Raw genomic sequence first — 26,693 nt, forward strand, 5'->3', positions numbered from 1 at the left:
GCAAAATGGACTATTATTGAAATGATAAAAAAATTGCAGCTGTGCAGAAGGACCTGGGTGTCCTTGTCCATGAATCACAAAAAATTGGTTTGCAGGTGCAGCAGGTAATTCAGAAGGCAAATGGAACATTGTTCTTCATTGCTAGAGGGATGCAGTTTAAAAAAGGGAAGTTATGTTGCAGCTGTATAGGGTGCTGGTGAGGACACACCTGGAGTACTGTGTACAGTTTTGGTCTCCTTACTTGAGAAAGGATGTACTGGCACTGGAGGGGGTGCAGCGGAGATTCACTAGGTTGATTCCGGAGTTTAAAAAAAAATATTTTCATTGAGGCATTTATAAATAAACATCAAACACAACCAATTGATTCCAGAGTAGAGAGGATTAGCTCACAGGGGGAGACTGAGTAGACTGGGACTATACTCATTGGAATTTAGAAGAATGAGGGGAATCATTATGGCTGAATTTCCTGCCAGGTGAAGCAGTTGAGGCTACCTGGTTGGATGTTTTTAAGGCAAGGATAGATAGATTTTTGAAAAGGAATTCAGGGTTATGATGGAACAGGCAGGGGGTAAGTAGAGCTGAGTCCACAAAAAGATCAGACCTGATCTTTTTTTTAAAAATGTTTTTTATTGAGTTTTCATATTTTATATCCAACAAATTACAAATTATTAGAAAACAAACACGCAAAAATTAGCATATATTTACAGGTAAGCATCTTCATAATAACAACTGTGGCCGCCCCCTTTAACCGTCATACATATTTTACATTCCCCAATATGGCCAAGGCACATGTTTATAGGCATTTATTTACAATTTGGTTTTGGGCCTTAGCTTGCCATCAAACCCCCATAACGAACCCGTAGCCCTCCCCCCCCCTCCCCCGGCTACCTTCCCCCGATTCCCGTCCATTTTCCCGATTCTTGGCCACCAGACTATTCTTCCTCTTGTTCGTTGGTCACAAACAGGTCCCGGAACAATTGCATGAATGGCTCCCACGTTCTGTGGAAGCCGTCGTCTAACCCTCGGATGGCGAATTTGATTTTCTCCATTTGGAGAGATTCCGAGAGGTCGGACAGCCAGTCTGCAGCTCTGGGCGGTGCTGCTGACTGCCAGCCAAACAGGATTCTACGGCGGGCGATCAGGGAGGCAAAGGCAAGGGCGTCCGCCCTCCTCCCCAGGAATAGATCTGGCTGGTCTGAAACCAGCATCTACCTGGTCTGTGTGTCTCTCTGCCTATCCACCTAGTCTGTATGTCTGTCTGCTATTGTCCAGTCTGCGTGTCCGTCTGTGCATCTGTGTGAGTCTGACCCTATCTAGTCTGCCAGTCTGTTATGGGTGACACGGTAGCACACTGGTTAGCATTGTTGCTTCACAGCGCCAGGGTCCCAGGTTTGATTCCCGGCTTGGGTCACTGTGTGGAGTCTGCACGTGGGTTTCCTCCGGGTGCTCCGGTTTTCTCCCACAAGTCCCGAAAGACGTGCTGTTAGGTAATTTGGACATTCTGAATTCTCCCTCTGTGTACCCGAACAGGCGCCGGAATGTGGCGACTAGGGGATTTTCACAGCAACTTCATTGCAGTGTTAATGTAAGCCTACTGATGACAATAAAGATTATTATTAGTCTGTGCGTGTCTGTCTCTATCCAGTCTGCATGTCTGTCTAGTCTGTGTATGTCTGTCTATCTAGCCTGTGTGTCTGACCCGTCTGTATGTGTCTGTGTCTTTCTAGTCTGTGTGTCTGTCTCTATCTAGTCGGTGTGTCTCTATCTTGTCTGTGCGTTTGTCTAGTCTGTGTGTCTGTCTCCGTCTCGTCAGTGTGTCTATCTAGTCTTTGTGTCTGTCTAGCCTGTGTATCTCCATCTAGTCTGTGTGTGAGTTTCTCTATCTAGTCCGTGTGTCTGCCTGTCTCTATCTGGTCTGTGTCTCTCTATCTAGTCTGTGTGTGTGTGTCTAGTCTGTGTCTTTATCTGGTCTGTGTGTCTCTATCTAGTCCGTGTGTCTGGCTGTCTCTATCTGGTCTGTGTATTTCTATCTAGTCGGATGTGTCTGTCTAGTCTGTGTATCTCTATCTGGTCGATGTATCTATCTAGTCTGTGTGTGTGTGTCTGTCTATCTAGTCTGTGTGTGTGTCTGTCTAGTCTGTGTGTGTCTCTATCTGATCTGTGTGTCTATCTGGTCTGTGAGTGTGTGTGTGTCTGTCCAGTCTGTGTGTCTCTATCTGGTCTGCGTATCTTTATCCGGTCTGTGAGTGTGTGTGTGTGTGCCTGTCCAGTCTGTGTATCTCTATCTGGTCTGTGTGTCTGTCTAGTCTGTGTATCTATCTGGTCTGTGTATCTCTATCTGGTCTGTGTGTGTCTGTCCAGTCTGTGTGTGTCTGTCCAGTCTGTGTATCTCTATCTGGTCTGTGTGTGTGCCTGTCCAGTCTGTGTATCTCTATCTGGTCTGTGTGTGTGCCTGTCCAGTCTGTGTATCTCTATCTGGTCTGTGTGTCTGTCTAGTCTGTGTGTCTATCTAGTCTGTGTGTGTGTCCAGTGTGTATCTCTATCTGGTCTGTGTGTCTGTCTAGTCTGTGTATCTATCTGGTCTGTGTATCTCTATCTGGTCTGTGTGTCTATCTAGTCTGTGTGTGTGTCCAGTGTGTATCTCTATCTGGTCTGTGTGTCTGTCCAGTCTGTGTGTGTCTGTCCAGTCTGTGTATCTCTATCTGGTCTGTGTGTCTGTCTAGTCTGTGTGTCTATCTAGTCTGTGTGTGTGTCCAGTGTGTATCTCTATCTGGTCTGTGTGTCTGTCCAGTCTGTGTGTGTCTGTCCAGTCTGTGTATCTCTATCTGGTCTGTGTGTCTATCTAGTCTGTGTGTGTGTCCAGTGTGTATCTCTATCTGGTCTGTGTGTGTGTGCCTGTCCAGTCTGTCTCCCCACCCCCTCCCTCTCTGCAGCGTACAGACGCTGGGCGTCACTGAGTGTCAGATGGCCGGGGGAGTGAGTAGACAAAAAGGGGACGGTGGAGGAGGCTGGTGTGTGTGTGTGTTTGCGTTCGGTCTCTTCTTCAACCTGACAACTGCCAGCTCAGCAAACCGCCCCCTTTTTATGAAAAAAAAACCCCTCCAGCCACTTGATCTTCCAGCCTCAAAACATTTTGCTCCTCACCCTCCCTCCCCCCACGCCCAATCTCAGCACCCCACTCTCTCACGAAACGCAAACATTAAAACAAAAACAAGCCCCAGCGCCCTGACCATGGCGAACGCCCTGAGAGTGGTCTTGCTGTGCGCCACTTTTACCCTGTTGACAGGGGGAGGTAAGATAATTTTCCTCATTTCTCTCTGTCTGTCTGTCTGGGTGGCTGAGGTTGGGTGGGTCCCACTCCCAGGTTTACATTATAACGGGCTACTCGCTAATTGACGCAGTGATCAGGGGGGAAAATGTTTTTAAACCTTTCAGTGAGTTGGGAAATGGGTCATTTACGTCCAGAATTTAAAAATTTTTTAAAAAAGCTTTGGCTGAGTGAAATCCAGGAGAGTTCATTTATAAATGTTGGCGTGTGGTTAGGAATTGCTTTGTACCGCCGCAATGCGCATTCAGAGAATTCCCCGGGTTAACAAATAAAATAACATTGTAGGTTTATTTTGGGAGAGGGGGGGGGGGGGGGGGGGGTGTCAGCTTTAGTCATCAAAGGGCGGCGACTGCGTCCTTTTCACTGGGTTTTTTTTTTGAGGAGGGAGGGGGAACTGGAAGTTTGTGGAAAATGAGGTGAATTTTCACCAGCCACTGGTCACCTCGCCGACAGTCAAACCGAACCAAAGCAACCGGCGGCCCACAGGTCTTTGTGCCTTGACCGTAAGGCGCGGGGTCAGGCCTTGGCCGATCGTCAGAGGGAGAACATTAAATGTCCTCTTCGTTCCTTCCATCAGCCCATGCGGAGATTGAGGGAGGTGGAATATTCACGGTGCTTCAGCGCTGAGGGAGTGCTGCACTGTCACAGGCACTGTTTCCCGGCTGAAATGTTCTAACTGAGACCCCCACCTGGCCTCCAGCCTTTCCAAGGGCAAGGGAGGTATCCCTGATCTCCCGGCCAACATTTACCTCAGCCACCATCAACATAGCATCTGGTTATTATCACATTTCTCCTGCGGCCTCACGGCGCCGAGGTCCCGGGTTCCATCCCGGCTCTGGGTCACTGTCCGTGTGGAGTTTGCACATTCTCCCCTGTTTGCGTGGGTTTCACCCCCACAACCCAAAGATGTGCAGGGTAGGTGGATTGGCCACACTAAATTGCCCCTTAATTGGAGAAAAAATGAATTGGGTACTCAAATTTTTTTTTTTTTAAATCACATTTCTCTTTGTGGGAGCTTGCCGCACGGAAAGTGGCTGTCCTGTTTCCCACAGTACAACAGTACTGGAAAAAGTACTTCACTGGCTGTGAAACCCTATGGGACATCATGGGGTAATGAAAGATGCAGAGCAAAGCAAGTCTTTTTAATATAGCAGAATATTTGCCAACACGAGAGCTGGGCATGCAGCACGGTGGCACAGTGGTTAGCACCGCTGCCGCACAGCTCTCGGGACCCGGGTTCAATTCCGGCTACTGATTGTGTGGAGTTTGCACTTTCTCCCTGTCTGTGTGTGTTTCCTCCGGGTGCTTCGGTTTCCTCCCACAGTCCAAAGATGTGCAGGTTAAGTGGTTTGGCCATGCTAAATTGCCACTTAGTGCTCAAAGGTTAGGTCGGGTTACGGGGAGAGGGTGGAGGTGTGGGCTTAAGTAGGGTGCTCTTTCCAAGGGCTGGTGCAGAATGATGGGCCGAATGGCCTCCTTCTGCATTAGTGATTCAATGAGGACAGATGTGCAGATCTTTGAATGAATATTTGAACTTTTTGATCTGGGCATGTGTTGTATTATTACTAATGAGGTGTCTAATTTCTCAAACATTTAAGCATCACTCGTTGTATTTCTACTTGCCAAAAAAGACTGTTTTGATGATGAGAATAAGGAACATATCATGTAATATGTTTACTCAATAGGCAGAGACAACTGCACAATTAGTATAATGGAAGTACCTCAGATGTAGAGTAAGGATTACACGTGTTCTAAAAATATTATAAATAAGTAAAATAATGGCTGGCTTAAATGGAGGAATTGCTGATCATGGCGATTTCACTAAATCAGACGGAGGATATGCTCATACTGTTAAAAGTAATTTTGTATTTTACACAATGCTGTCTCCCAAGTGTTTACGACATAAAAGAATAAGATGTTTGAAATTTGTTCATGCTGAATTAAAAGCGCAATTGGCAAACAATGGATACGTAACTGAACTGTGGTATTATGAAGATTATTACATGTGGCAGGAGGACCTAAATTCATAAAGCATCAAGTCTGATATTCTCTTTCACTGGCCCAAATTCCCTTAAATGAATCCCCGGGCTATATGTTTGAGGTATGAGTAAAGCTTGTCAGATTAATTTCAAATTCTTGGTAAGAACCCTTTTTACACTAATGAATAATTTACATTTCGGAGAAGCAGACTGTGCTTTTGAGGGCCTCCTCTCAATAAAGCCATGAAGATGGCGATCCCACAAGTTATGCACGACATGTTTTTGGCTTTGCAGATGCTTTTTGCAGATGCTTCCACATCCCTTTTAATCAGCAGAGCACTGGTGCGTTATCTGACCCTTAATCTCGAGCAGAATTATCCAGGTTATGCAGACAATGGCAGTAAGCACACATGTATCCCTTTAAAAATGATTTTTTAAATGTGAAAGAAGAGGGTAAAGCCAAGGGATGTTTAGCTCTTAGAGTCAAATTCCTCTTCATACTTGAGGGTATAATCTACAAAAAAATATTTTTTTAAGGCAATCGCTGGGCAAAGTTGGAGGAGTTTTTGCCAGCTGTCAATTGTATGTGAAACAAGCCTGATTCTCACTCGTCAAAAACAGATGAATCTCCCCAAGTGCTCATGTAAAGTTCAAAACAAGTGACATGATCTGAGGGTTCTGCTGAAACCCAATTCAATTTTATAATAATAATAATCTTTATTGTCACAAGTAGACTGACATTAAAACTGCAATGAAGTTACTGTGAAAAACCCCTCATCGCCACATTCCGGCACCTGCTCGGGTACGCAAAGGGAGAATTCAGAATGTCCAAATTACCTAGCAAGCACATCTTTCGGGACTTGTGGGAGGAAACTGGAGCATTTAGAGGAAACCCAAGCAGACACAGGGAGAACGTGCAGAGACTCCACACAAGCAGTGACCCAAGCCGGGAATCAAACCCGGGTCCCTGGCACTGTGAAGCAACAATGCTAACCACTGTATTACTGTGCCGCCCTTCACGATCAAATCACTATCACCTACGGAATACAACCTAATATTAAACATTGTTCTCGGAATTCAGTGGTCCTCACTATATGGAATTTGTACATTCACCTGGACTTAAAACAATCATTATTTAGTTATGCCATCCAATGGAGCTTTTGAACAAGTGTGTCTTCACTGAGATGGACGCAAGTGGTATCTTCTATGTTCTTTGTAACTGCTGGTCAAAATACTTTATTCATAAAGTACTTATCAAAAATATATAAAATGTTTTCGTACTTTAAATACAGGTACAAAGCACACTTTGAATTCGAGGGCTAAATGTGGGAACAGTGAGCCAAATTGTAAAATCACAGCCAACTCATAAAATCACAAAAATGTTGAAATTACATAGAACATAGAACAGTACAGGCCCTTCGGCCCTCGATGTTGTGCCGAGCAATGATCACCCTACTCAAACCCACGTATCCACCCTATACCCGTAACCCAACAACCCCCCCCCCCCCCTTAACCTTACTTTTTAGGACACTATGGGCAATTTAGCATGGCCAATCCACCTAACCCGCACATCTTTGGACTGTGGGAGGAAACCGGAGCACCCGGAGAAAACCCACGCACACACGGGGAGGACGTGCAGACTCCGCACAGACAGTGACCCAGCCGGGAATCGAACCTGGGACCCTGGAGCTGTGAAGCATTTATGCTAACCACCATGCTACCGTGCTGCCCGACATGTCTCTAATGGAATCACATTTACACATGTAGTGTGGTGCAACTTCAATATTCTTATTTTGGTCACTTCCTTTTAACGTGTTTTCTACATGCACAAAAGCTCCAGGAACATCATGGACAATATAATACCTGATACACATTTATATATGGATTAAAACAAAGAACAAAGAAAAATTACAGCACAGGAACAGGCCCTTCGGCCCTCCCAGCCTGCGCCGATCCAGATCCTCTATCTAAAACTGTCGCCCATTTTCTCAGGATCTGTATCCCTCTGCTCCCTGCCCATTCATGTATCTGTCTAGATACATCTTAAATGACGCTATCGTGCCCGCCTCTACTACCTCCGCTGGCAATGCGTTCCAGGTACCCACCACCCTCTGCGTAAAGAACTTTCTATGCATATCTCCCTTAAACTTTTCCCCTCTCACCATGAACACGTGTCCCCTACTAATTGAGTCCCCCACTCTGGGAAAAAGCTTCTTGCTCTCCACCCATTCTATACCTCTCATGATTTTGTAGACCCCAATGAGGTCCCCCCTCAACCTCTGTCTTTCTAATGAAATAATCCTAATCTACTCAACCTCTCTTCATAGCTAGTGCCCTCCATACCAGGCAACACCCTGGTGAACCTCCTCTGCACCTTCTCCAAAGCATCCACATCCTTTTGGTAATGTGGCGACCAGAACTATACGCAGCATTCCAAATATGGCCGAACCAAAGTCTTAAACAACTGTAACATGACCTGCCAACTCTTGTACTCAATCCCACTTCCGATGAAGGAAAGCATGCCGTATGCCTTCTTGACCACTCTATTGACCTGCACAGCCACCTTCAGGGTACAATGGACCTGAACATCCAGATCTCTCTGTACATCAATTTTCCCCAGGGCTTTTTCATTTACCGTATAGTTCGCTCTTGAATTGGATCTTTCAAAATGCATCACCTCGCATTTGGCCGGATTAAACTCCATCTGCCATTTCTCCGCCCAACTCTCCAATCGATCTATATTCGGCTGCATTCTCTGACAATCCCCTTCACTATCTGCTACTCCACCAATCTTAGTGTCATCTGCAAACTTGCTAATCAGACCACCTATACCTTCCCCCCTGATCATTTATGTATATCACAAACAACAGTGGTCCCAGCACGGATCCCTGTGGAACACCACTGGTCACAGTTCTCCATTTTGAGAAACTCTCTTCCACTACGACTCTCTGTCTCCTGTTGCCCAGCCAGTTATTTATCCAACTAGCTAGTACACCCTGGACCCCATGAGACTTCACTTTCTCCATCAGCCTACCATGGGGAACCTTATCAAATGCCTTACTGAAGTCCATGTATATGACATCTACAGCCCTTCTCTCATCAATCAACTTTGTCACTTCCTCAAAGAATTCTATTAAGTTGGTAAGACATGACCTCCCCTGCACAAAACCATGTTGCCTATCACTGATAAGCCCATTTTCTTCCAAATGCGAATGGATTCTATCCCTCAGTATCTTCTCCAGCAGCTTCCCTACCATTGACGTCAGGCTCACCGGTCTATAATTACCTGGATTATCCCTGCTACCCTTCTTAAACAAAGGGACAACATTAGCAATTCTCCAGTCCTTCGGTACCTCACCCGTGTTCAAGGATGCTGCAAAGATATCTGTTAAGGCCCCAGCTATTTCCTCTCTCCCCTCAGTAACCTGGAATAGATCCCATCCAGACCTGGGAACTTGTCCACCTTAATACCTTTTAGAATACCCAACACATCCTCCCTCCTTATGCCGACTTGAGCTAGAGTAATCAAACATATATCCCTAACCTCAACATCTGTCATGTCCCTCTCCTCGGTGAATACCGATGCAAAGTACTCGTTAAGAATCTCACCCATTTTCTCTGACTCCGCGCATAACTTTCGTCCTTTGTCCTTGAGTGGGCCAACCCTTTCTCTAGTGACCCTCTTGCTCCTTGTATATGAATAAAAGGCGTTGGGATTTTCCTTAACCCTGTTTGCTAAAGATATTTCATGACCCCTTTTAGATTGGATTTGTTTATTGTCACATGTACAGAGGTACAGTGAAAAGTATTTTTCTGCAAGCAGCTCAACAGATCATTCAGTACATGGAAGGAAAGGGAATTAAACAAAATTCAAGAAAATACATGAGAATACATAATAGGGCAACACAAGATATACAATGTAACTACATAAGCAATGGCATCGGTTGAAGCATACAGGGTGTAGTGTTAATAAGGTCAGTCAATAAGAGGGTCATTTAGGAGTCTGGCGACAGTGGGGAAGAAGCTGTTTTTGAGTCTGTTCGAGCGTGTTCTCAGACTTCTGTATCTCCTGCCTGATGGAAGAAGTTGGAAAAGTGAGTAAGCCGGGTGGGAGGGATCCTTGATTATGCTGTCCGCTTTCCCCAGGCAGCGGGAGGTGTAGATGGAGTCCATGGATGGGAGGCAGGTTCGTGTGATGGACTGGGCGATATTCACGACTCTCTGAAGTTCCTTGTGGTCCTGGGCCGAGCAGTTGCCATACCAGGCTGTGATGCAGCCCGCTAGGATGCTTTCTATAGTGCATCTGTAAAAGTTGGTAAGGGTTAATGTGGACATGCCGAATTTCCTTAGTTTCCTGAGGAAGTATAGGCGCTGTTGTGCTTTCTTGGTGATAGCGTCGACGTGAGTGGACCAGGACAGATTTTTGGTGATATGCACCCCATGGAATTTGAAACTGCTAACCATCTCCACCTCGGCCCCGTTGATGCTGACAGTGGTGTGTACAGTACTTTGCTCCCTGAAGTCGATGACCAGCTCTTTTAGCCCTCTTGATCCCTCGTTTCAGATTGGTCCTACATTGCCGATATTCTTTCAAAGCTTCGTCTGTCTTCAGTTACCTAGACCTTATGTATGCTTTCTTTTTCTTCTTAGCTAGTCTCACAATTTCACCTGTCATCCATGGTTCCCTAATCTTGCCATTTCTATCCCTCATTTTCACAGGGACATGTCTGTCCTGCACTCTAATCAACCTCTCTTTAAAAGCCTCCCACATATCAAATGTGGATTTAGCTTCAAACAGCTGCTCCCAATCCACATTCCCCAGCTCCTGCCGAATTTTGGTGTAGTTGGCCTTCCCCCAATTTAGCACTCTTCCTTTAGGACCACTCTCGTCTTTGTCCATGAGTATTCTAAAACTTACAGAATTGTGATCACTATTCCCAAAGTAATCCCCGACTGAAACTTCAACCACCTGGCTGGGATCATTCCCCAACACTAGGTCTAGTATGGCCCCTTCCTGAGTTGGACTATTTACATACTGCTCTAGAAAACCCTCCTGGATGCTCCTAACAAATTCTGCTCCATCTAGACCTCTGACATTAAGTGTATCCCAGTCAATGTTGGAAAAATTAAAATCCCCTATCATCACCACCCTGTTGCTCCTACATCTTTCCATAATCTATTTACATATTTGTACCTCTATATCACACTCGCTGTTGGGAGGTCTGTAGTACAGCCCCAATATTGTTACCGCAACATTCCTATTTCTGATAATTTCCTTTTAAGTTGGAGAAGCTGAGGTGTTCTCTGTGGAGCAAAGGAAATTTGATAGAGGCGTTTAAAGATTATGACAGGTTTAGATAAGGTATGAAGGGGGATGTTTAGAAAACTTTCTTTTAACATGGCCCATGGTAATGATGCGGAACTCGCTGCCAACAAGGATACTGGATACCAAGGTGATGAATCACTTTAAAAAGTGATTGGATGGGGCGGCATCGTGGCGTAGTGATTAGCACTACTGCTTCACGGCGCCAAGGACCCGGGTTCGATCCCGGCTCCAGGTCATTGTCTGTGTGGAGTTTGCACATTCCCTGCATGTCTACGTGGGTCTCACCCCCACAACCCAAAGACGTGCAGGGTAGGTGGATTGGCCACGCTCAATTGCCTCTTAATTGGAAAAAAAAATTGTCTACTCAAAATTTATAAAACCAAAAATAAAGGTAATTGGATGAGCACTTGAGGGAAATAAACTTTCAGAGCTACATGATACAGTGGGAAATGAATCTGACTAGATTTCTCTACAGCAAGCCAGTATAGGCTTGATGGGCCGACTGGCCCATTATTGAGAAAATTCAACAAACATGAAGAAAAAACTTCCAAGGAAATGGGAAGAGCAGGGAATGAGATTGATGTAGATAACCCAACGGAGTATCAATTGAGGATTGATGGGCGAAAGTTTCTGCATCGTTTATAAGGCTGGGTTAGCAATTGAAGTCCATTGGAGGCAGAAACACGTGTGGATCTTGTGGAATTTAAATTGATTGGAACTAATTTATGTTGACTCTGTGGATTATGGAAAATAATATTAAAGCAGTTTATTTTCCAGAATCGCCAGAGTCAACACAAATTAGTTCTGATCGACATAAATCCCAAAAGATTCACATGTGCATCTGCTATTTTTCTGTGTTTGCCAGAGAGTTGAAATGTATGCTCTAATACAGCCTTTCAAATTGGATGGAATTTTAGTTCATCAATCCTTGACCAGGAGTGGCACCACTATTGAAGTTACCTACTTCAATCTCATTCCTTGCTCTTCCTGTGTTCATTTATTTTTTCACCTTTCTGCAATTTTCTCTTTTTTATAACTGTCATCAAATCTGCTTCAAAATCTGTTCTTGGGCATTGTCAGCTATATTCAACTGGTGCGTCATTTGGGGTGATGCAATAGGCAGGGCTTTGAATGAATAGGATATCCAGGGATGGCAGTTTCTAGTGCTCTCATTTACTTGTCCAGTGAAATTTGTTTTTGAATGTACACCATGCATTGCTTTGTTCAGCTAAAGTGGTTTGAAGGCTCTGCTGCAAAGGGAGCTTGTCCAGCGGTCTGTTGTATTCAAATGCGTTTCATATGAACGAGTTGCAGGCAGGATCCGCTGGTGAATTTGTGGAAAGTAACCTTGCTGTGATTTTATAGGTAATTTAACAATCAAGCAGATCAGACTAGCTTGGCCAATGCATAGAACCACAGAATGAAAGCTACAGAGGAGGCCATTTGGCCCATCATACCAACAACAAAGCACAGGAACAGGCCATTCGGCCCTCCAAGCCTGTGCCGACAATGCTGCCTGTCTAAACTAAAATCTTCTACACTTCCGGGGTTCGTGATGGGGCATCACAGGTGGAGAAGGTAGTCAAGAAGGCATACGGCATGCTTGCCTTCATTGGCCGGGGCATTGAGTATAAAAATTGGCAAGTCATGTTGTAACTGTATAGAACCTTAGTTAGGCCACACTTGATGTCCGGAATCCTTCTATTCCCATCCTATTCATGTATTTGTCAAGATGCTACTTAAACGGCACTATCGTCCCTGATTCCACCACCTCCTCCAGCAGCGAGTTCCAGGTACCCACTACCCTGTGTGTTAAAAAATCCTGTCTCGTACATCTCCTCCAAACCTTGCCCCTCGCACCTTAAACCTTTGCCTCCTAGTAATTGACCCCTCTACACTGGGAAAAAGTCTCTGACTATTCACTCTGTCTATGCCCCTCATAATTTTGCAGACCTCTAGCAGGTTGCCCCTCAACCTCCATCGTTCCAGTGAGAACAAACCGAGTTTATTCAACCTCTTCTCTTAGCTAATGCCCTCCATACCAGGCAACATCCTGGTAAATCTCTTCTGCACCCTCTCTAAAGCCTCCACATCCTTCTGGTAGTGTGGCGACCAGAATTGAACACTATACTCCAAGTGTGGCCTAACTAAGGTTCTATACAGCTACAACATGACTTGCCAATTTTTATACTCAATGCCCCGGCCAATGAAGGCAAGCCTGCCGTATGCCGTCTTGACTACCTTCTCCACCTGTGTTGCCAATTTCAGTGACCTGTGGACCTGTACACCTAGATCTCGCTGACTGTCAATACTCATGAGGGTTCTACCATTCACTGTATATTCCCTACCTGTATTAGACCTTCCAAAATGCATTACCTCACATTTGTCCGGATTAAACTCCATCTGCCATCTCACCGCCCAAGTCTCCAAATGATCTAAATCCTGCTGTATCCTCTGACAGTCCTCATCGCTATATGCAATTCCACCAACCTTTGGGTCGTCTGCAAACTTACTAATCAGACCAGTTACATTTTCCTCCAAATCATTTATATATGCTACGACCAGCAAAGGTCCCAGAACTATGTTGGCTCTCTGGCCTAGCTATCCAATTAATCCCATGTTTTCACTTCAAATACTTATCCAGCTTGCTTCTGAAAGTTATTGAATTTGCTTCCACCGCCCAAATCATAACCATGTAATTTGTTTCAAAACAAAGTCCTCACACAGCTGCTTGTTCGTTTCCAGTCACTTAGTTCTGTGAGATCTGGTTGCTGGCTTGTTGCTGCCTGGAAACAGTTTCTCCTTATTTACTCTATCAAAATAGTTCATCACTTTTAACACTTTCGTCAAATGTTCTCTTTACCTTCTCTCCTCTAAGGAGAAAAAAAGCAGCTTCTCCAAACTCTCCATATAACTGAAGCCCTATATACCTGATACCATTTGTAAGATTTGGATTAGATTTAGATTTATTGTCACGTGTACCGAGGTACAATGAAAAGTGTTGTTCTGTGTACAGTCCAGGCAGATTATTTCATACATGAAAAACATAGGACATACGATAAAAATGCAATGTAAATACGTAGACAGTGGAGACGATAAATACGCAATGTAAATACATAGACAGTAGAGAAGATGCATAGAGAGATCAGTTCAGTCGATAAGAGGGTCATTCGGGAGTCTGGTAACAGCGGGGAAGAAGCTGGTTTTGAATCTGTTGGTGCGTGTTCTCAGACTTTTGTATCTTCTGTCCGATAGAAGAGGTTGGAAGAGAGAATAACCTGGGTGGGAGGGGTCTTTGATTATGCTGCCCGCTTTCCCAAGGCAGCGGGAAGTATAGACAGGGTCAACGGATGGGCGGCAGGTTCACGTGATCGACTGGGTTGTGTTCACGACTCTGTAGTTTCTTACAATCTTCGGCTGAGCAGTTGCTATACGAAGTTGCAAAATGCCAGATAGGGTGCTTTCTATGGTGCATCTATTAAGATTGGTAAGAGCAATGTGGACATGCTGAATTTCTTTAATTTCCTGAGGAAGTATAGGTGCTCTTATGCTTTCTTGGCCATAGTGTCAACGTGGGTGGACCAGGACAGATTGTTGGGGAAGTTTACACCTAGGAATTTGAAGCTCTCAACTATCTCCACCTCGGCACCATTGATGCAGACAGGGATGTGTATGACACTTCGCTTCCTGAAGTCGATGACTAGCTCCTTAGTTTTAGGGGGTTTTGAGATATTAAAACCTGCTAATTAAAATTCCATGTTCCGAATTCTTAATTTCTAACTCTTGGTCTTCCATTGTGCCTGGCCTAACAAAGTATTTGACTACGTAAAGTTAAAGCGCTTGGGATTGTGGGTAGTGTCTTGAGATGGATAGGAAGCTGCTTAGCAGACAGGAAGCAAAAGTTGGAATAAATGTATTTCTTTACAATCGGCCGGCAGTGATTTGTAGGGATTTGTTCTAGGGATTTGTACTAGGGCATTGGTGAGGCCACACCTGGACTTGTGTGCAGTTTTGGGGTCCTTACCTGAGGAAGGATGTTCTTGCTGTGGAGAGTACAACAAAGGTTTTCCAGGCTGATTCCTGGGATGGCGGGACTTTCATACGAGGAGAGGCTAAGTCGGTTAGGTTTATATTCATTGGAGTTTGGAAGAGTGAGAGGGAATCTCATAGAAACTTATAAAATTCTAACAGGGTTAGGCTGGGTAGATTCAGAAAGAATGTTCCTTAACGCGTCCAGAACTAGGGGTCATAGTTTGAGGATAAGAGGTAAACTTTTTCGGACTGAGGCGTGGAGAAATTTCTTCACCCAGCGAGTGGTGAATCTGTGGAATTCACTAGCGCAGAAAGTAGTTGAGGCCAAAATGTTGTGTAATTTCAAGAAGGATGTGGGATCTCTTATTCTCTAATAAGAGCCGGGGTCCGGTGGCAGGTTGAGATTGAGTTTATTGCAAAACTTGTTTGTATTTGAAATAGTACTCAGCAAGAGAAACAAAAAGAAGGCAAAAGAAAGAGGACAATGAAAAGAGAAGAAAGAAGAGAAAAGCAACACATGCACAAAGGGTTTTATATGTTTTTGGTACCGCCTCTTCCTTACCCTCCCCAATTGGCTTACAAATTCTGAATTGTGACTTCTGATTGGCGCTTCATACCGGCATTCACTCTTGCCTCTAACTTACTGGCTGCGCTTGCATTGTCACATCTGTACTCTGGATTCTGAAAAGCTGAAATGTCCTCACAGTTACAATATTTTAAATTGGGTTTCAATTTTTCCCCACAAAGATGTTAGATTTAGCTGTTGGGGCTAAAGGGATCAAGGGATATGGGGGGTGGCGGGCGGGGGGGAGGCTGGATCAGGGTATTGAACTTGATGATCAGCCATGATCACAATGAATGATGGAGCAGGCCCGCAGGGCCGAATGGCCTCCTTTTGCTTCTATTTCCTATGGGGGTCTCAGTGTCAGTACGAATATCTAGTATTTCTGAATCAAGTAGAATCTGATAAGCAATATTTTACATATATTTGACAAAAAACAGTGAGGATGGCATGGAAATTCCACATCACTCAAGTTCCCAGGATTCCTTAAGCATTGCCATGTCTTTCCCTTCTATCGCTGAAGTGATGTTGAAGTGTCCCTTAAAAGAGTCACACCACAGAAGCCACGGTGAAACTGTGCCAACAGAATGCAATTTTCCAACTTTTATATCTCACTCTCACTATTCCTGAATTCCAGCTTTGGCAATAGTCCAAATTCGCCTTTTCCATTGGCTTAGGATGCAAGCCATCTTGTGTCACCCCACCTTTGTAAGTAAGGTAAAGTCACCATAGTCACAGGTGACCATTTCCCTTTGAGGTAGAGAGCTGACTGGTGGTGATTTAACTCGGGGATCACCACACCTCAGACGAGGTTGCGAAGGTTGAGGGGCCTTCATGAATAACCTCAGCCGGTACGGGAATTGAACCCGGTGCTGCTGGCCTCGCTCTGCACCACGAACCTGCTGTCCAGCCAACTGAGCACGGCCACCAATGGTGGAGCGATTAAAAGTGAGAAACCGCAAGAGGCCGGCGTTGAATGAGTGCAGATATCTCAGAGGGATTTTGGGATGGAGGAGATTCCGGAGGTATGGAGGGACAAGGGCATGCAAGCATTTGAGAGCAAGAATCAGAATTTTAAAATCAAGTCATTGCTTAAGCAGTCAAAGATAAAGTTAAATAAAGGCTAAGATCTCAGACATGCTTTTGACAGCCTTCTAAACTTGAATAATTTGTGTATACACCCCCTTATAAATCTTTGAAATGGTTGATATTGCCTCTTTATGTTTTGGAATGAAGAATGATCACTTCACATTTCTCTGCGTTAAATCTGATCTGCCATGTGTCTTCCCATCTCACCAGTCTGTGTCTCCCTAAAGTCTATTATTTTCCTTCTCACTTGACCACATTTCCAAGTTTCATTTCGTCTGCAAACTTTGAAATTATATCTTGTCTACCCAAGTGCAGGTTATTAATATAAATCAAAAAGAGCAGTGAACCTAATACTGATCCTCGAGGAGCACCACCATATATTTTCCTCCAGTCTGGAAGTTCACCAGTACTCTGCTTTCTGTTTCTTAGCCAATTTAGTATAGCGACAGCAAAGTAAAATACTGCTACGAAAACATAAAAGTGGGAATCAAGCAGGTCAGAAAGCATCTGCGAAGGGAACTGATTTATAAGGTTGTTTGGAGAATAGATCTGTCCTCAAACCTGGCCGTGATTTTTTATTTTTAGGGGCTCTCTATAATGGAACTGATGCATGAATTGTTGCAGTGAGAGAGCATTCGGATCTCACCTCCTCTCTGCCTGAACTAGGTATCCATGGTAACATATACATCGAGCACCCCCTCAGGTTATTCATGAAGGCCCCGCCTTCGCAAAGCTGCCCCTCGGCTGAGGTGTGGTGACCCTCGAGTTAAATCACCACCAGCTCTTCCTCCCTCAAAGGGGCGAGCAGCCTATGTTCATCTGGAACTATGGCAACTTTACCTTTACATAGAGTAAGAGAAGGCTCATTGCTGTGTTCGTCCTTGGAAAGTGAATCATAAGCAACTCTGGTATTGGTTTAATTTGTTTGATGGCTCACCACACAAAATGGCAATATTACAGGTCGAATATCCGTTATCTGAATTTCTCCTGCTTGATCATGTTCGGATTTCCGATAATTGCGGTTTTACGGATACCTTTTACGCGTATAAGACAAAGTCTACTTGCAATATGATTGCCTAAGGCTCAGCTAGCGATGGTCTAAAGTAAATAAAATGGCTACCCATAAGAGGTTCCCACCCGTGGTGCCATTCTGTTAGTCTGCTTGTATTGTTTGATGTGTGGACAAGCAACTACTGTGCTAAGTACTGGATTTAGTCGGTAAGGTTTGTGTTGGCTTGGATCAGAGACTTCCTGTGTTAAAGGTCAAGTGCGGCCAGTGAAGTTTGTATTGGCACGTCCATGTGAGCTCAGGTCAGTGACCTCCAGGTGCTAAGGGTTGCTGAGGTTCAAAAAAAGTGGTTTTTGGATTTAAAAATAAAGGATACTCAGCCTGCAACCTTAAAAAAGAAGCAGAATGTCCTGAGAACATCAAGCAACAGAAAATAATTTAGAGTTTTTTGTGAGCCTGAAATGTCCTTTCAAGGGAGGCACAATAGCACAGTGGTTAGCACTGGTGCTTCACAGCGCCAGGGTCCCAGGTTCGACAACCCGGCTTGGGTCACTGTCTGTGTGGAGTCTGCACATTCTCTCTGTGCCTGCGTGGGTTTCCTCTGGGTGCTCCGGTTTCCTCCCACAAGTCCCGAAAGATGTGCTGTTAGGTAATTTGGACATTCTGAATTCTCCGTCTGTGTACCCGAACAGGCGCCGGAAAGTGGTGACTAGGTGCTTTTCACAGTAACTTCATTGCGGTGTTAATGTAAGCCTACTTGTGACAGTAATTATTATTTAATTATATTTAAGTCCACTGATCGTTTTTGTTGAGAAATTTGTTAAAACAGGAAGCAATGGACCTGCATTGTATATTGTAGCTCACTGTATTCTCTAGAATATTTGTGTGTTAGTCTAGACGTGTAGAGGATGTTTCCACTTGTAGGAAAAACTAGAACCAGAGAACACCATCTCAGATTAAAGGGACCGTCCTTTAAAACTGAGATGAGGAGGAATTTCTTCAGCCAGAGGGTGGTGAATCTGTGGAATTCTTTGCAGAAGGCTATGGAGGCCAAATCATTGAGTGTCTTTAAGATAGAGTTAGATAGGTTCTTGATTAATAAGAGGATCAGGGGTCATGGGGAGAAGGCAGGAGAATGGGGATGAGAAAATATCCGCCATGATTGAATGGCGGAGCAGACTCGATGGGCCGAGTGGCCTAATTCTGCTCCTATGTCTTATGGTCTAAAAACAGAAAATGCTGGAATATCTCAGCAGGTCTAACAGCATCCGTGGAGAGGGAACAGAGCTAACGTTTCGAGTCTGGGTGACTCTTGGTCAGATTGCGTGACTGGAAGGATACTCAAAGACAAACTGGATGTGGATCATTTTTCACCTGGCAGTTTATGTTTCCGTCAATATATCCTTTTGTAATTCCATTTGAGCATAAAATAGCCTATTCAAAAAATAAATGGTGATAAGTCAGCCAAGAAGGTGAATTACAAGGTGTTTACTGCGCAAGGACAGGTCAGTCAGCCCAACAGGTCGATGCCACTCTTTAATGTTTCAGGTAAACTGTTCCTGTGTCCAGTTTAGAGTATTGCACCAGGTCATTTATCAATTGTTATTCTCGTTGGCTGAAATAACCAGTACCTAATCAATGGCTGAAGCATTTGCTGCCATATTCAACCAGAAGTGCTGACGCAAGGATCCATCTCAGCCACCTCCTGCGGTCCCCAGCATCACAGATTCTAGTCCTCAGCCAATTTGTGCGATATCAAGGAATTGCTGCAGGCACTGGATACGGCAAAGGTCATGGGTCCCGAAAATATTCCAGCAATGGTACTGAAGACTTGTGCTCTAGATGTAGATGAGGGCAGTGCAGGTGATGTAGTCAGTAAGGTTTTTGACAAGGTCTTGCATGGGAGAATGATCAAGAAGATAAGAGCCCATGGAATCCAGGGCAATTTAATAGATTGGAACCAAAATTGGCTTAGCGGCAGGAGGTGGAAGCTAATGCTCGATGTTTGTGTCCAGTGGTGATCTACAGGGTCCGGTGCTGGGTCCCTTGCTGTTTGTAGCGTAAAATAATGATCTAGAATCTAAAATGAAAATGAAAATCGCTTATTGTCACGAGTAGGCTTCAATGAAGTTACTGTGAAAAGCCCCTAGTCGCCACATTCCGGCGCCTGTCCGGGGAGGCTGGTACGGGAATCGAACCGTGCTGCTGGCCTGCTTGGTCTGCGATTTAGCCCAGTGAGCTAAACCAGCCCCTGCTAGATCTAGATTCTAGATGCAAATGTGAGAATGTTCCTGACCGTGGGGGGAGACCAGAACAACGGGTCTTGGTTAGGACAAGGGGTAAACATTTTGGACTGAGGTGAGGAGAAATTCCTTTACCCAGAGAGTGATGAATCTGTGGATTTCACAACCACAAAAAATAGTTGAGGCGAAAACATTGTGCAATTTCAGGAGGGAAATGGTGGCTCGGTGCTTAGCACTGCTGCCTTACGGTGACGAGAACCCGGGTTCGGTCCCGGCCCCTGGTCACTGTGTGGAGTTTCACATTCTCCCTGTGTCTGCATTGGTCTCACCACCACAACCCAAAGACGTGCAGGGTCGGTGGATTTGCCACGCTAAATTGCCCCTTAATTGGAAAATTGTTTTAAAATTCAAAAAGGAATTCGATGTAGCTCTTGGGGCTAAAGGAATCAAGACATATGGGGGAAGGTGGGATCAGGGTATTGAACTTGATGATCAGCCATGATCATAATGAATGGCGGAGCAGGCTCGAAGGGCCGAATGGCCGCCTCCTGCTTCTATATTCTATGTATGTTTCTACATATGTATAATCAGTAAGTTTCATAGAATTGTTTCATAGAATTTACAGTGCAGAAGGAGGCCATTCAGCCCATCGAGTCTGCACCGGCTCTTGGAAAGAGCACCCTACCCAAGGTCAACAACTCCCCCCTATCCCCATAACCCAGTAACCCCACCCAACACTAAGGGCAATTTTGGACACTAAGTGCAATTTATCCTGGCCAATCCACCTAACCTGCACATCTTTGGACTGTGGGAGGAAACCGGAGCACCCGGAGGAAACCCACGCACACACGGGGAGGATGTGCAGACTCCGCACAGACAGTGACCCAAGCTGGAATCGAACCTGGGACCCTGGAGCTGTGAAGCGATTGCGCTATCCACAATGCTACCGTGCTGCCCCAAGTTAACAGATGACATGATATAGGCGGACTGGTCAGATGGATAGAAGAGTGGCAAATGGAATTTGGGCCTAAAAAGTGTCAAGTGATGCATTTTGGGTGGACTGACAAGACAGGGTAATGAACGTTGGACGCTCGGATGTATAGAGGACCAGAGGGACCTTGGGATGCATGTCCAAAGATCCCCGAATGCAGCATGACAGATAGATAAGGTGGCTCAGAAGGCATATGAGATACTTGCCTTTTATTAGCTGTGGCATAGAATATAAGAGCAAGGAGGTTAAGATGGATCTGTATAAAATGCTCGTCAGGCCACAGCTAGAGTACTGTGCGCCGTTCTGGTCACCACACTATGGGGTGTGACTGCACCAGAGAGGGTGCAGAGGAGATTTATCAGGACGCAGGCTGGAGTGTTTCAGCTGTGAAGGGAGGCTAGTTAGGCTGGGGTTGTTTTCTTTACAGCAGAGAAGGTTGAGGTTGAGCTGTACAAAATGATGAGGGACATAGATAGGGGTAGATGGAAAGAAACCTTTCCTCTTAGTAGAGGAGTCAATCATCAGGGGGCATGGATTTTAAGATAAGAGGCAGGAGATTTAATGGGGATTTGAGGAAGAACCTTTTCACCCAGAGGGCGGTGGGAATCTGGAATTCTCTGCCTGAAAAGGCTGATAGAGGTGTAGGGACGTTCACAACATTTATGAACCATTCAGATGAGCACTTGAAACGCCATAGCATGCAAGACCACGGACCAGGTTTTGGAAAATTGGATTAAAATCGATAGGTGATGGCCTGCGTAGACCCAATGGACTGAAGGGCCTCTTTCTGTGCTGTACAAATCTGTGACTCGAAGAACTAGCTGCGCCCCTAGCCAAACTGTTCCAGTACGGCTATTGGCATTTACCCAGCAATGTGGAAAATTGTCCAATTATGTGCTGTCCGGAAAATGTAGAACAAATCCAATCTGGCCAATTATCAACCTCCCCTCAATCATCAGCAAAATATGGGCGGCACAGTGGTTAGCACTGTTGTTGCACAGCGCCGGGGTCCCAGGTTCGATTCCCGGCTTGGGTCAATGTCGGTGCGCAGTCTGCACGTTCTATCCGTGGCTGCGTGGGTTTTCTCCCGGTGCTCTGGTTTCCTCCCACAAGTCCCGAAAGGAGGTGAATTGGACATTCTGAATTCTCCCTTTGTGTACCCAAACAGGCGCCGGAATGTGGTGACTAGGGGCTTTTCACAGTAACTTCATTGTAGTGTTAATGTAAGCCCCACTTGTGACAATAAAGATTAGTATTAGTAAAAGTGATGAAATGTCATAATTGTTGACAATACATTGACAGTACTTTTACGCGGCTATACCCTTCTCAGTGATGTTCAAGCTTGGGTACCGCCAGAGCCACTCAGCTCATGATTTCATTAGAGCCTTGGGCTAAACAGGGACAAAAGAACTGAACTCAAGAAGTGAGGTGAGAGTGACTTCCCTTGACATCAAAACCACATTTGACCAATTGTGGCATGAAGGAGCCGGAGCAAAACCGAAGTCAATGGAAATCAAGGGGAAGAGGATCTGCTGGCTGGAGCCATACCTGGCACAAAGGAAGATGCGACCGGTTGTTGGAGGTCAATCATCCCAGTCCCATGACATCGCTGCAGGAATTTCTCTGGGTAGAGCCTTGGACCCAACCATCTTAAACTGGATCGTGATTGACTTTCTGTCCATCATAAGGTCAGAAATGGGGATGTTCGCTGAACACTGCACAATGTTCAGCACCATTCGCGATGACTCCGATACTGAAGCAGTCGATGCCCAAATGCTGCAGCAAGACCTGCAGTCCTGTAGGGATTCCATCATCTGGACAATATCCAGGCTTGGGCTGACAAGTGGCAAGTAACGTTCACATCGCATATGTGCCGGGCACTGGCCATCTCCAACAAGAGAAAATCTAACCAGGAGGGCAGCACGGTAGCACAAGTGGCTAGCACTGTGGCTTCACAGCTCCGGGGTCTCAGGTTCGATTCCCCGCTGGGTCACTGTCTGTGTGGAGTCTGCACGTTCTCCCTGTGTCTGCGTGGGTTTCCTCCGGGTGCTCTGGTTTCCTCCCACAGTCCAAAGACGTGCAGGTTAGGTGGATTGGCCATGCTAAATTGCCCGTGGTGACCAAAAAGGTTAGGAGGGGTTATTGGGTTACGGGGATAGGGTGGAAGTGAGGGCTTAAATGGTTCAGTGCAGACACGATGGGCCGAATGGCCTCCTGCACTCTATGTTCTATGTTCCTCATGATGGTCAATGGCATTACCATTGCTGAATCTCCCACTGTCAACATTTTGGTGATTGCCATTGCCCAGAAACTGAACAACATCAGCCAAATAAATGCTGTGGTTACAGGAACAGGTCAGATCCTCCCCTCCCTCCCCCACCAGGCTGCCCCCGGCAGGATGAACAGCGAAGTCCTGCTGGGTAGGACCACATGTGAACGGCGCCGGCGGGACTCAACCTATCTCGGCGGCCACTCGGTCCATCGCGCGCAGAGAATCACCGGGGGGGTGCGCCTGACCGGTGGCGTGCCGGCACCAGTAGCGCCGATTCTCCGGTCAACGGAGAATCGGCGGACCTGCGTCGGAACGATGTCGCGTGTATCGCCCCCCCCCCCCCCCCCCCCCCCCCCGGCGATTCTCAGAGAATCCCGCCGAATATTCCAATATTTCAAGTATGATCTAACCAGGGTTTTATAAAGCTGCAGTAAAACCTCATAGCTCTTGAACTCAATCCCCTTGTTAATGAATGCCAACACATTATCGGCCTTCTTAACAATCCTATCATCCTGGGTGGCAACTTTGAGGGATCTATGTATGTGGACCCCATGATCCCTCTGTTCCTCCACACTTCAAAGAATCCTGCCTTTAACCCTGTATTCAGCATTCAAATTCAACCTTCAAAATGAATCACTTCACATTTATCAAGGTTGAACTCATCTGCCACCTTTCAGCCCAGCTCTGCATCCTGTTAATGTCCTGTTGTAACCTGCAATAGTCCTCAACACTATCTACCGCTCCACCAACTTCGGCCATCATCAAAATTACTAACCCATCCTTCCACTTCCTCATCCAAGTCATTTATAAAAACCACAAAGAGCAGAGGTCCCAGAACAGATCCCTGCGGGACACCACTGGTCACTGACCTTCAGGCGGAATACTTTCCATCGACCACCACTCGCTGTCTTCTTTCGGCCAACCAATTCTGTATCCAGACAGCCAAATGTCCTTGTATCCCAATAGCCAAATGTCCTTGTATTCCATGCCCCCTGAATTTCTGAATGAGCCTACCATGGGAAACCTTATCAAATGTCTTACTGAAATCCATATACACCACATCCACTGCCTGACTTTCAACAATGTGTCTCGTCACATCCTCAAAGAATTCAATGAATGAGGCTTGTGAGGCATGCCCTGCCCCCCACAAAGCCATGCTATCTAAATGATCATAAATCCTATCTCTCAGAATCCTTTCCAGTATTTTGCTCACCACAGACGTAATAGAAGATCGAAAAATTATATGACCAACGCATTTTCTTAAGAGCTGCTGCAACTCAAAACTTTCCACCACATGGTCAGGGAAGAGAGTGAATTTGAGTGGAGTGGGGGGGGGGGGTGAAACCAAATGTGAGGCTCCAGGGGCTGGGTGGCCATCTGCTCCTAAATTGTACGTTTGTATGAGTGTGTGTGAGGGAGGTGGCCCTCAGGTCCAGGGATAGGTGCCAGGAAAGAAGCTAAGCACAGGGCCCCATTAACTGTAAATCCACCAGTGGAAATGATGATAGAATGTTAGTATTTAATGTGAGAGGAATTGAATACAAAAGTAGGGAGGTTATGCTTCAGTTATACAGGGCACCGGTAAGACCACATCTGGAGTGCGGTGTACAGTATTGGCTACCTTATTTAAGGATGGGTTTAAATGCATTGGAAGCAGTTCAGAGAGGATCTAGCAGATGAGTACCTGGAAAGGGCGGGTTGTCTTACGAGTAAATGTTGTACAGGCTCGGCATGCGTCTACTCATGTCTGGAAGAGAAAAAGGCAACTAGATTGACAAATGTAAGTTCCTGAGGAGCCTTGACAGGCTGGATGCGGAGAGGATGTTTCCTCTTGTTGGAGAATCTGGAAATAGGGGTCACTGTTTAAAAATAAGGGATAGCTCATTTTAAGCAGAAATGAGACAAAATTCTTTCTCTTAGAACATTGTGTGTCTTTGGATTTCTCTTCCTGAAAAGGCGGCGGAAGCAGAGTCTTTGAATATTTTTAAGGCAGAGGTGGATAGATTCTTGGTGAGCAAGGAGTTATAGGTTATCAGAGGTAGGCAAGCTGCAGATTTGGGTTGCTATCAGATGAGCCATGATCTTATTAACTGACAGAGCAGGCTCGAGGGGCTGAATGGCCTACTCCTTCACATATTCTGATCTCATAAGTTTTTGAAAACAGTAATTCTGGCGATATTTGCCCTGCCTTCATTAGAGATGTGAATGATTCATGTTATTCCCCAGATCAAAGAAAGGTTGGAAAAACAAATGGTATACTCGGAAGGATCTTAAAAGTATCCATATTTTCAAATTAAAGGACATGTTTGGTGTTTGGTGTTTGTATCTGGGACATCACAGGTTTGCTTGATGCTGGGGGAATAATTATAAGGAAGCAGTCTTTTGCATTGAGTTTATCTGTGTTTTTCTCACCGAAACATTTCATCAGCTCGGGATAAGCTATGACGTAGGTAGTGAGCGAAAAGGCTGCCAGTAGCTGTAGACCACTGGGCAAGAAGGCAGTGAAGTACATGTTTCAGCAGGGATGTCCATAATCCTGAGATACTTCAAGGCTGCCTGGCTGAATGCTACTGGAAAGGTTATACCCCTGAGATTAGCAGGAACAGAGGAAATCTTAAAGTGAATTCCTAAGAGCTGTGGCACAACATGGTCTAGTCCCAGGAGAAGTGACCGAATCTTCAAATTCCTGCAATGGAAATTCTTGGGTGCAATTAAAGCAGAATGGAAAGTGGGCTGTTGACCTTTTTGGCTTCAAAATCGTAAGTGTTAACAAAATACACATAGACTATGTATATAAATCACCAGTTCCTCCTTTGTTTAATTCTTGTACAATAAAAGTTTTTGTCTAAAATGTGAAATTCTGTTGCAAAATTCTTTCAAGTAATAGCTGAGCATTTGAACTTATTTTTTTAAATGTTAATGGCCTCCATTGAGATCATAACAACGTCACTGGTCCAGTTAAAGCTTTGGTCGGTAGCGACTCCTGAATGTTGAGAGGCGGTTTAATAGAGGTGTCCAAAATAATGAGGGATGGAGAGAAATTGTTCCCACTAGTGGAAGGATCAATAACAGTGCTATGATAATGCCGTAGCATGTCAAAAGAAGGTAGTTAGATCCTCTCTTGTTAGAGATGGCCATCAGCAGGCACTTAAATGACGAGTAACATTCACGCCACACACCAGCCCAAATTCAATTCCTCTACAGGTCTTGCTGCATCAGGGCACTGAGTGTTTCGACCTCTGACAAGTTGTAAACATTGTTAACGCTGTGCAATCATCGGAAAACATTGCCACTTCTGACCTCACCATAGTCATTGATCGAGGATTTGTTGTTTATTTGTCCAGCACCATTCATGACTGAATATGGCAGGACTGCAGAGTTTGTATTTGTAGATAGAAATATAGGGCAAGTTTTCCCGACTATTCACGCTGGCGGGATCTTCCCATTTCCCCACGTTGGTATTCCTGGCAGCATGGGATGGATTCAGTGGGAAATCCCCTGACAGGGTGGGACCAGAAGATCCCGTCGCCAGCAAAAAGTGGGCCACCTCTTGCCGCTGAGAAACACGCGGGCGTGGGGAGGTCAGAGAATCTCGCCCGTAGACTTGCAGTTCCATAGCATGTCTCAGCTCATTGCCGTATAATATTTAATTGGTTCGCATACGTTACTGAGTCTGTTTGAATTCTTTCCCAATCCAAAATCAACTTAAAATTGGAAAGGTTTCAGAACTGAGTTTGGGGCGAGACCAGTAACTGATATTATTAGTAATTCGTTATTAGGTAAAGAAAGATTGAGATTTTATGAACGTTGATAGGAAAGGATTAGATGCAGATACATATCAGGGTTGCCGAACTAAAAGACA

At 45.3% G+C, this 26,693-nt stretch overlaps 1 protein-coding gene across 4 annotated transcripts in view; it reads left to right on the forward strand.

Moving 5' to 3' along the window:
* Positions 1–2,937: 2,937 nt before the first annotated feature.
* cd99l2 (CD99 molecule-like 2) overlaps positions 2,938–26,693 on the forward strand; it is a 185,708-nt gene continuing 161,952 nt past the window's right edge. For 2 of the 4 annotated variants that reach the window (XM_038774346.1, XM_038774344.1), the window contains exon 1: positions 2,938–3,292. In XM_038774346.1, the coding sequence (XP_038630274.1) occupies positions 2,965–3,292 (328 nt within the window). In that variant the 5' untranslated portion in view covers positions 2,938–2,964. The remainder of the gene's footprint in view (positions 3,293–26,693) is intronic. The other 2 variants (XM_038774343.1, XM_038774345.1) reach the window with 2 other exon arrangements.

The sequence above is a fragment of the Scyliorhinus canicula genome, chromosome 17 (genome assembly GCF_902713615.1).
Source record: "Scyliorhinus canicula chromosome 17, sScyCan1.1, whole genome shotgun sequence".
Taxonomy (NCBI): Eukaryota; Metazoa; Chordata; class Chondrichthyes; order Carcharhiniformes; family Scyliorhinidae; genus Scyliorhinus; species Scyliorhinus canicula.